Below are 10,821 nucleotides of genomic sequence, written 5' to 3'. Positions count from 1 at the left end.
CAAGGGCGTGTCCCGGGGCGGGGCCTCTGGGGAGGGCGTGGTCGGTGGCCCCGGGGCGGGCGGAGCGGCTGGGCTCGGTTCGGCGCGGCTCGGAGCAGCCGGAGCAACATGAATCGCTTCAAGGCGTCCAAATTCCGACACACCGAGGCCCGGCTGTCCCGCAGGGAGGTGAGCGTCGCGGGACGCTACCCGCTGTCCCGTAACGGGAGGGTGGGGGTGGCGGGGCCGGGGTGCAGGCGGTTAGAGGCAGGACCAGCACCGCAGTAGCGATGGGGCGGCCCCGGGGTGCCGGTGGTGCCACCCCGGCATTGCGCGGCGTCGGGTCCCGCTGCTGCGGCCCTGCCGGTATGACGGGGCCGTGCCCGGCTCCCCCGCCCGGTGCCCGGCCGTGGTGCGGCAGCGTCGCCCGGGCAGCCCCTCCTTGGCACCCGCTGCTTCCCGCCCCGGCGTCCGCGGAGGTTTCCTCCCACGGGGTGTTTTGCAGCCGGGTGCTGGTGGGGAACCCCAGCCCTCCCGGGGCGGTGCAGCCGGTGCCGCTGGCTTGGGGTACCGGCCCCGTGTCGGCAGGGAGCCGGGCTGTGCCCCGCCTGCCGTGAGACCCTGGATGGGCATGGCTGGCACAGGCTGTTGGCCCCTGGTTAATGCTGCCCACCGTCCCAGCTCAGCTTGGTACCTGGCTGGTGCTGGGCCCTCCCCAGGCAGCCCTGGTTCGCCTATGCTGCCAGGGGAACTGTGCACACTGAGTGTGAAACGCTGGGCCCCACTCCTGCCACCCCACTTCCGCAGGCAAAGAGGAAATTCTGGGGGCCCGTGGGACAGTGCTGAGCCCCGTCACCCTTCCGACGAGCTGCAGAGATTGGCACCAGTGAGGCCAGGCAGGTCTGGTGGGTCCCACGGGGCAGCACAGAGCCAGGTGGTGCCCAGCTCTGGCCTCTGCCCCACGCATAACCAGTCCCTACCCTGCCAAGAATCATGATCCATCTCAGCTCATGAAATACTGGGTAAGGGACATGCAGAAGGGACAATGTGGGCCAGTAACATGGCATAGGATGCTGTAGTTGCCAGTTGTACTAAGGTGGCATGCAGGTGTGGGAGGCTGATACTCTTCAGTGTAGACCATCTGGCCAGAAGTGGAGAGCGCGTGCTGGATGGGTGATGCTGCTAAAAATCAGCACATCTTGCTGCCTTTGAAAGGAATCTGGTGTCACCAAAATGTTTATCTCCCAACCCTTGGACATCAGTGTTCTTCTTCCCTGTAATTTCCCAGCCAAGCCATCCTTGCACAAGGCTGGCCTGTCCTGCACTTAAATGACTCTGCAGACCAGGTGGGCACCCAAAACATCCCCCTGAGTTTCAGCTGTATGAGAGGACATGGTGGCCCCTGCCATCGTGCCCGGCCTCAAGCATCCCAGCATCCTTGCAGTGTGTCAGCCACAGTGAACCTGCAGAGCAGGTCGCTGAAATCTCAGCCAACTGAGCATTTAGCTGCAAGCCTCAGGGTGCAGATGAGCTGATGCCAGCGGCCAGCCTGGGGAGCGTGTGTGTGTGGTGTAGGTGCTGGGGTGCCTTGCCATGGCAGGTTATGTCATCCTCCTGGCAGGGACCTTCCTGTCACCGCTGCCCTAGTGTTGGTCACTGTGGTGGGGAAGCTCTGCAGGACACGGACAGATGGTGTGCTCTTGTCCTTGTGTGCAGGGAGGCACCTGCTCTGCCTCCGGCAGCCCACGCCAGGCTCAGTGCCTGGAAGGTGGCATTTCCAAAAAGCATTTCCCATCCAGGCATGAAACATATCCCTGGAAAGCAAGGTCATGTCACCCAGCTGTGCAGGGCAGGACGTGAGAGGTGGACATCTCATCTCCAAACCCATCTCAGGTGTCACAGCCGGAAACACTTCATGTCCTTGGCCAAGCAGGTTGTTTGTGGAGGTGAAGGCAGACACTTGACCTGGACAGATCAGGAAACACATTGTAATCATGAAGGATCACATCTGAATTGCTTCTCCCCTTCAGGGAGCATCTACGGGCTCTGCTGGCAGTGGTGCCCTGAAAGCTTGCGGTTTGTTTTAGGGCTGAATGTTACCATATATGTGCTTTACTGGCTGCCCTGACACCCTGTGAGAAGGACGGCACCTCTGGGGGCTCCTGGCTGCATGCAAGGATGTTGTGGGTCTGGGACAGACCAGATGAGTGATCCCTCTGCGAAACTTCGCTGCAGGGGTCCTGCGTGGTACCCCTGGATGCTGGGGGCCAGATGAGGCTGGTGACCTCCCTCACCAAGGGACCAGTGCAGGGGTGACAGGGCACAGATTGTGGGACCCTTCCTCTTGGGTCTTGGTCACGCTGCAGACCTGTTTCCCCTCCCCACTGCAGGTCCCAACCTGCCTGCTGGGTGTGGGGAGAGGAACCTCCCTTTGGCAGGAGAAGGGTTAACAGGTCTGTCACCGAGCAGGCTGCTGTGACAAGGACCAGAGGAAGTGCTACAGGAACCTCTGCTCTCTGTCAGGCCTCCAAAGGAAGCCGTGCAAGGAGAGGAAACCTGGGGCTCAGTCCTTTCGGGGCTGCGTGCACAGCTGCCTTCCCTGCAAAGGGCTCTACCCTGTTGGTGGGGTATCCGCTGCTCTGGACCCCTGCTACAGTTCTCCACAATGCTGGTGGCTCCTGGAGGCGTACAGGCATGGTAGCAGCTGTAAAACACCCACTGTCGCCTTTGCTTGAGGGTTGGACTTGGCCCTGGGTGTGCCGAGGAGTTCCTGGTCCAAATGGCCACTTGAGGCCGGGTGTCTGTGTCACCTGGAGAGGGTCCGGCTGACACAGGGTGTCCCAGTGCCCCACGGATGCAGTGCTCAGCCGTGGAGTAGAAGTGAGAAACGCTGCAGAGTGGGATTTTGGAGCTGTCATGCAGTTCCTTGTCCATGCAGGAAGCACGCTGCTAGAGGCATCTATCTGCCTCGGTCAGCTGCGCCCTGACCTCCTGGTGCTTCACAGCCCAAGAACATTTGTCCCATCACAAATTCTCCAATATCAGTTTACTGCAAACCCTTCTGAGCCCTTTCTGCCATGGGAGAGCCTAGGACTGGGGCAGTTTCAGGGAGAAGCAGCGCTGGGAGCCAGGATGCTCCTGTCTCCCACTCCTGGCAAAGCTGGCCCCAAAGCCCCAGAACGTGAGCAGCTGCATTGCCTTGGCCCTCACAGAGAATGGAGCCCTATAGACTGCCTCCAACATGACTATGTTGGTGTTGTCAGCCTCCAGGTAGTGCCAGGTCAATTGGTGTGGGAGCTCTGCTGGGGCTGAGGGTCTCTGACGATGCTTTGTTGTCTCCCCTCCAGCCGAGCTCCAGCCACAGCGTTGGGTCCCTCCAAAACAGAGGCATCTCCTGACATGGGTTTTCCTTCTCCCCCCCAGGCCTGGATCACGGGTATCCGAGCGGGCTCCATTGCATCCTGTGGGAACCACGTGAAGGCCAGCTGCCACTGGATCGCGTTCAATGCCGAGGCAGCGGGTGAGGCACAAGGGAAGGGGCACCAGGCACGGCTGGAGGGGTGGGAGGTGTTTGCTTCCATGGTCCCTCCAGAGCTGGGTGACAGGGACCCCAGGAGGCTTGAGGGCAAGTTGAAGAGACTTTCCCTGTGTTTCCCCAGAAATGCTGACAGTCCCACATCTCTTGGTTTGCATTGCAAAACTGGGTGTCCCTGCCCTGTGTCCCAGGTTGTGAGGGTTCCTGGGAGCATCATGTGGGCCATGGGCTGGTGACACAACTGGTGACACAGCCGTTCCTGTGTCCTTTCCTGCAGGTGTGCTGGGCATCGTGCCACTGGAGTGCAAGGATGGAGGCAAGAGGACTGTGTCTCAGCTCTGCTGCCACTCAGGTGAGCTGGGTGTCTACCAGCCCCACTCAGGTTCATCCCATGCCTCCACCATACTCTACATTGGGGCACCGAGGAGCTGGGTACCACCTCCCATACCCACAGAGGCATTTGCCCCACCATGGGCTGTGCGGAAGGGCTCAGGTGCTGAGTCCCGGTCAGGGATGCCATGCTGGGCTGTCTCCCAGGCGAGGGGCTGGGGGAGCTGCTGGAATCATCAGGGACCATCACCCACAGGCAGGGTGACTCTGACAAGTCTCACTTATGTGCGAGGCACAAGCCAACCGCAGCCACACCGAGCACACAGGGCTCTGCCAGGCTGGGCTGTTGCTAAGGAGCCAGATTCATCCACATCCCTTCTTCTTTTGAGCTGCAGTGAGGTCTGGACAGGTGGCTCTTTCTCACACTCTCACTCTAGCACACCCTTCCTGTGTTACTCATTGCACGCCCTGAAGTTCCCAGTACACCCAGTGCTGGGCTGGCAGAGGAGCTGGGGATGGTATCGCCATGGGTGTACCTGTCTCCAGTGATGGAGGAACAGGCCAGACCAGCTGCTTTGTGGCCCTGAGCAGCTCTGCTGTGGGCAGAGTGAGTGCTGTGGGGGAAGAGGCGGCTGACAGTATGGCTACGGACAGAGGGGCACGTATCGCGACAGCGAGGGCTCTGCCTCCTGCCTGGGCATGGGGATGGAATGCTGGGGAGCCTGGGGTACGCTTCTTCTGGTGTCGGAGCAGCAGTGCCAGCCTGGGGGGCACTGACTGTCCATTTCCCAAAAAAATTGCACCAGAGGAGCAAAATGGGAGCTGGTCACAGTGCCGTCATCCTGCGAGCAGTACCTTGACATCGCTGCGGCACAGGGAGCTGCACCGAGCTCTGCTGCTCCTGGGGAGCGCTGGAGGGGTGCCCAGGGAGCCAGCACCTCATTAATGGCTTCTTAATGAGATTTAGAACCAGCCCTTTGAAGCCAGCTGTGCCAGAGCAACGCCTCCAAAGCAGGGAAGGGATTTTTCTCTCCTCCCAGGGCAAATGCAGCAGAGTGAGCTGCTCGCTCTTCATGCCTCCTGGGCCTGTCTTTCCGCAGCCTCCTGGAAGCAGAAAAGTACACAGTGACCTACTTTCCCAAGCATGCCAAATGCATCTGAGGGGCTGCTGCTGGCGGTTCCAGCCTTCCCCCTGCCGGCCCCTGCCGCCAGGAGCCGAGGGCGTTACAAAGGGAGCCTTATTACCAGCACGGCCTCACCAGCCTGGCATCCAGGCCAGCACAGACACCCTTGTGCTGTTCATGCTTCTCCCTGTTCCTCCTGGGGATGTCCATCCTGACATGAGAGCCAAACCTGGGTGGCAGTGGGTTAGACAGGGAGGTGCAATTGTGAGGTGCTGCCATTTAGGGCTCCCGTGCCGCCCAGGAATGGGTGCCAGACCCTGGTGGACAGGGTGGAGGGCTCAGGCTCTCGCATCAAGCTGAGCTGCTTGGAAATGCCTGGATAGGGCTGGATCTGACCCCAGCTGCCCTTGCCTGCCTGCACATGTACGTGTGTGAAAAGAGTCTGAGGCTGGGGAAGAGCAAAGGTGGGCAGTCACACTGTCTGCAGGGTGGGGGATGTGAGGACAAACCTCTGCCCTTCTCCTTCCAGATGTGGTGACGGACTTTGACTTCTCGCCCTTCGATCAGCTCCTGCTGGCTACGGGCTCTGTTGATGAGACGGTGAGTGCTCAGTGCCGGGGGTCCCAAGAGTGCACCCTATGTCCCCTGGCATATCTCTGGGATTCACTGTAGAGCCCAGAGGAGATGGAGATGCAGGAATGGGAAAGAGGAGCCCTGGAGAGGAGGGTACCAGCCTTGGGGAGTGGTGTGGGACACCCCCAGGCTGTGGGGGACAGAGCAGATGGTGTCAGTCAGGGATCAGCCTTCTCCCACCTGAGATTCCCACAGCTCTGATCTCAATGAGCTGCTGTGCTGGGGGTTTGCCCGGTGTCCTCAGGGACCAAAGCCTGGAAAAGCAACAAGCCAGCACCCAGCCAGGTCCAGCTCACCTGCCTGGGGACTGACCTCCTCTCCCTGGGCTGCAGGTGAAGGTGTGGCGCCTGCCAGAGAGCGGCCAGGACATGCCCAGCAGCGCGGGGCTGACCCTGGGACCCGGGGCGGCTCCAGTGGACATGCTGCAGTTCCACCCCACGGCGGATGCCGTCCTGGCCAGCGGTGCAGGGAAGCGAATCACCATCTGGGACGTGGGGCAGCAGCAACCGATGACAGGTAAACACAGCCATGCCTGCCAGCTCCTGCCCACAGTGTGGGTCTCCACCATGCTGGTGCCTGGGCTCAAGTCCAGACCTTGGTGTCACCAAGCAGGTAGCATGGGTGGCTTTTTGGGCAGGGAGCACTGCAGGCCCTTATGTGTGTGCACAGGCTTCCCTACACTCTGATGCAGGAGTGTAACAGGCTCCTGTACTGCCCAGGAAGGCTGTAGCATCCCCTGGGGTGGCAGATCCCTCTCCCTGTGTGTTCCTATATGTGGGTAGGTGTGGGTTCCATGGGCTGTTGCTGACCAGCCTTGCCCAGAGCTCAGCTAACCCAATGGGAATGGGAGGCTGTGCAGCAGCACAGGGGTGTAAGTTAAGTGCCCCGTGGCTTTCCCAGGGCTCCTGCTCTTTGGATCGAACTGCTGACAGTGTGGCGATGCTCCCTACATGGACACGGCAGCATCCCAGTAGGTCTTGCCCCCTGCTCTGGCTACCATTGGCCCTTCAGAAAGACCAGATCATTGCCCCAGGGTCTTGCGGGTGGGAGAGCGATGGCTCCTGCCTTATCCACAGGAGGAGCCCTGCCTGACCCCGCTCCTGAGCCTGCTTCCCTCCCGCAGCTCTGGACATGCACGGGGACCAGCTGCAGAGCCTGGCCTGGAAGGGAGATGGCCGCCTCCTCGGCACCTCCTGCAAGGTGAGTGGCTTGCACAAGCGACCTCCTGGTGGCACGGCATGGCATGGCATGGCACAGTGTGGCATGGCATTGCTTGGCACAGCATGGCATAGCTGAGGTGGCTGCTGGCTGTGCCCTGCTCCTGGGTAGCAGATGGTGATCCTGTTTGGGGAGAAAAGGGCAAAAATGGTGTCAGCGAGCGGTGCCAAAGCCGAGAGGGACAGGAGCGCTAGATGGCGCCTGCTGCTCGCTGCCTGCTCGTTGCCCGCACGCTGCCAGACGTGCTGGCGCGGGCTGTGCGCAGGCCCTGCACGGAGGCCAAGCAGACCGAGCGTGCAGGCTGAGCGAACAGAGCATCCATGCTAAGCACTCAGGCAGAGCAAGCACATGGGCTGAGCCGGCCGTCGCCCGGGTGCTGAGCGTGCAGGCAGAGCGCGCTGCCAGGCCCACAGGCCATGGGCAGGGGACGGGTGAGCAGGACCGAGCGCGCAAGCCCAGCTGAGCGTGCAGAGCCAGCCTGGGCTGAGCGAGCAGCCAGCCCCACTCGGCGTGCAGGCTGAGCAAGCAGTTGGAGCCCTGTATCAAGCATGCAGGCTGAGCACAGAGGCTGAGACCCCACGCCATGCTATCTAGGGTGCAGGTCACCCCCTGAGCCATGCCCTATGGTCCCCAAGGCCTGCAGCACTGCCATGCTGTGCCATGAGAGTCTCTCTGGCACAGTGTATGCTCCCCAAATAGCACTCTGGCAGCAAGGCTGGCACTGGGGCACCCCCCCTGCTGCCCCTGCACCCCAGGCAGCCCTTCCCAAAGGGCATCCCCTGCCCTGTTGGGCTGTAGGGGGCTGGGCAGGAGAGGACTCACTCCCCTGCCTGCGGGATGCTGGGCAGCGCTGGCAGGATGGAATCTGGGGGTCGGGCTCCAGCCCTGGCACAGCTTTGGAGGCTCCTCGCATCTCTGGGAGCAGTTTTGATGGTGTGGAGGTCCTGGTGAGGCAGCACTGCAGGCAGGAGAGTGATGGGCAAGAAGGAGGGGGGCTGCTCACTCCAGCCTTCTGCCTAATAGGGCTTGATATCCCACTGGCCCCAGGGTCCTTAACCCTCCTCTGTTTTCTTTTTATCTCAACAGGACAAGAAACTGCGGATCTTTGACCCTCGAGCCAGCCCAGCTGCCTCCCAGGTACTGTCCCTCCCGGGTGTGCTGGGCCATGTGGCGCAGGCAGCCCTGCCTGACCGTGGTCCCCACTGCGTGCTGTGGGGTGGGCTTGGTGTCCCAAACTGTCACAGCCCTGGCATAGCCTGGGAGAGGCAGTGTGCCGGCATGGGCTGAGGGCAGGGGGAACAGGCAACCTCCTCCTGGGCCCTGGTGTGGTTTGACAGGGACGCCTGTCCTCCTGCCGCAGCCAGCCAGCTCCCCCAATGCAACAGCATGCTGCCGTCTGCCGGCAGGCAGCGAGCCCGAGCCCCACGGGCATGGGGGCTGCAGTGGGGCTGTGGGCTTCCGGGCTCTGTATCGCCATGCGGGAGCTCAACAAAAGGCTCTCGGGGGACAAGGAGCTGCCAAGGGTGAGGGCTGGGCAGCTGGATCCGCGCAGCTCAGCAAATAACAGCGATTAGGAAATAAGTAGAGGACTTAAGCCTTGACGTCGAGTTTAAACAGCCCCTTATTAGAGGTTTCCTGTGGCTTGGGGGCTCTGGCTGCTGGTGACTGCCATCCCTGGCTGTGGGAGGGGCTGGAAGCCTTTGGGAGGGGAGGGATGCAGTGGAGAACAGGGTGAGATTGCCTCAGCAGGCTCTGCTGCTCCCTGTGCCTCTGCTACTGCCGCTGTGCTGGGGCAGCTGGTGGCCTGCGGTGCCCCTGCCTGGGCACAGCAGTGACTCCAGGCACTAACCCAGGGGAGCCGGTGCTGCACTGCACCAGGATGCGGGTGCTGAGCTCCCGTAAGACCCCTGAATGCTTTCTGCGGGTGCTAGTGGTGCCCTGACCACTTCACGCAGCCTTATAAATACAACCCCACAATATATAAATATAAACCCAGTGGATACAGATGCCAGCAAGCCATGGCAAAGTGCTCCCAGACCTCAACTGGCCCCTGTGACGCTCCCCTGCTCCAGGTGCCACTCAGCACGGCTGGAAGGTCCCGGTCTCTGCTCCCAAATTCACCCTGCGCCCATCCGCCAACAGCCCCAGGCGCTGCTCCCCCCCGCCTCCCGCCTGCCCCCCGCTTCTCCCCCTGCCAGACCTGTTGGCTTGTCTAATGGTGTTTCGGCAAAGCTGTGAGCACGATGGGCTTGAGCCAAGTCTCCTGGGGAGGGTGGACTCTGTCTCGCTGAGCTATTAAAAATAACGTGTGAATGATGGTGGCTGTTCAAAGCAGGCAGCTCACTTCCCTCCGCCGCTGTCTGATCCAGCCCGGGGCCGGCTCTCGGGCTTTGCCAAGAGAAATATGCACCTTCTCTGCCGTGGCCGAACGCTGCCGCGCCACAGCCCCAGCCCCGGCCGACTGAGAATTGATGAAGATGTTTAGTCTTGGAGAAGTACTGCGCTGAAGGGGAAAACTTTAAAATGCCATAAATCCTCTGGAAGTTTGCACAGGGCTTGCTTAGCCAAGAGGAACAACACTCCTGTGTTTTGTTTTTTCTTTTTTTCCCTGGTTGCTGGAGGGCCGGGTTATTTGGAAAGGTTCCTTCTCCCCTGGGCCAGCGCGGTTACGAAACCGGGTGATGCCGGGGCCGCCTTGCGGTGCCGGCACCTTGCAAGCTTTGAAATTGCCTGTTTTTTTGCAGCGGTGAGCGAGGTGAGCGGCGTGATGGGTTTTCCAGCTGGGCTGGCCCCTGCGGCACTGTAGGAGTGTTTTCTCCCCAGCAGGCGAAGGGCTCAGGCTCAGCACCATCGCCGGCTCACCCCGGTCCCTTTGCGGCACGTGGTGCTGAAGCCGGCCCGGCAGAGGGCTGCTCCTCTGGCTGATTTTCTTAATTTGCCAAGTCTGCCTCATTAAACTGTTCCTTTTTATAGAGCAGGGGAAAAGGCTAAGAAGGAGCTAAAATAAGAGACTGCGGAACGGGGAGGAGGGGTCACTGCTGTGATGCCTGATGGAGCTCTGGGGTCTCAGGGATGCAGAACACGTGGGGCTGTGGATGAAGGATGGATGGCGAGGTGGGTGCGCTGCCCGCACCCCGTGGCCGTGCCCTCTGTGGGGGCCTGACCCCGCATCCTGGTTACGTCCATCAGAGCTATTTTGATCAGGTCCCGGCAGTGGGCAGGAGAGCATGACACAGTGTGGCTGGGGTCTGGCTGACCCCAGAGGGTGCCTGGGACATACCCAAGGCCACCATGTCCCTTGGGAGGGCAGTGGTCTCATTCTGCTGGACCCCCAGACACTTGTTGCTGCATCTGGGCTGGAGGAGGGACACACAAGCAGAGCAGCCCCTCTGTGAACATTAGGGCTGGGCTTGCACACCGCTGCTGTGCAGCATGCTGCCCTGGGCCCCAAAAACTTGTCTTGGAGATGCTGGCGCCATCCCTTTGCTGCCAGCAGTCCTGCCGTGCGCCCCCGTGCAGCTGCGCTCCCCCTGCCTGGCTGGGTTTGGGTCCTTCTGGAGCAGTGCTGAGAGTCCTGTCGTCTGCCTCATCCCCTCCAAGGCCGTGCAGCCCTGGCCGCAGCCCACATCCCCTCTCACAGGTGCTCCTGGTCGCCCTCCTCACCTTGACCCTCTCACTGAAGCGAGTCGCATCCTCTCCCTCCCTCCCAGCTGCTCTGCCGTGGCTCATTGCTTCTCTGCTCCTGTCTGCCCTGCAGTGCATGGACAACCCCCAAAAAATAGCCCCACCACCTTCCCTTGGGACGTGCCCTTGAGATTTATCATGCACCAGCCACGGCCCTTCAGGTGTGGGGGGACAGGGCTTGGGGTCAGGGTGCTGAGTGGGGGGTTGGAGCAGCAGGAAGGTGCCCATATCCCAGCTGGTGCCCCAGGTGGGTCAGCAGGACCAGCACAGGGCAGTGATTTGGATATGGCCTGGGGACTAAGGTGGCATCTCTGCTTC

At 61.2% G+C, this 10,821-nt stretch overlaps 1 protein-coding gene across 2 annotated transcripts in view; it reads left to right on the top strand.

Annotated features, from left to right (window-relative positions):
- The first annotated feature begins 9 nt into the window (after positions 1–9).
- The window catches only part of CORO7 (coronin 7), a 37,270-nt gene continuing 26,458 nt past the window's right edge, over positions 10–10,821 (top strand). Inside the window, exons 1-7 of one of the 2 annotated variants that reach the window (XM_065030870.1) lie at positions 10–168; positions 3,403–3,499; positions 3,792–3,866; positions 5,498–5,568; positions 5,934–6,117; positions 6,725–6,801; positions 7,906–7,956. In XM_065030870.1, the coding sequence (XP_064886942.1) occupies positions 109–168; positions 3,403–3,499; positions 3,792–3,866; positions 5,498–5,568; positions 5,934–6,117; positions 6,725–6,801; positions 7,906–7,956 (615 nt within the window). In that variant the 5' untranslated portion in view covers positions 10–108. Of the gene's footprint in view, positions 169–3,402; positions 3,500–3,791; positions 3,867–5,497; positions 5,569–5,933; positions 6,118–6,724; positions 6,802–7,143; positions 7,251–7,905; positions 7,957–10,821 lie in introns of those variants that run through there. The other variant, XM_065030871.1, reaches the window with a different exon arrangement.

The sequence above is a fragment of the Columba livia genome, chromosome 15, assembly GCF_036013475.1.
Source record: "Columba livia isolate bColLiv1 breed racing homer chromosome 15, bColLiv1.pat.W.v2, whole genome shotgun sequence".
Classification (NCBI taxonomy): Eukaryota; Metazoa; Chordata; class Aves; order Columbiformes; family Columbidae; genus Columba; species Columba livia.
Note: the sequence above shows the minus strand (reverse complement) of the source record. Positions and strands in the feature narration are given on the sequence as shown.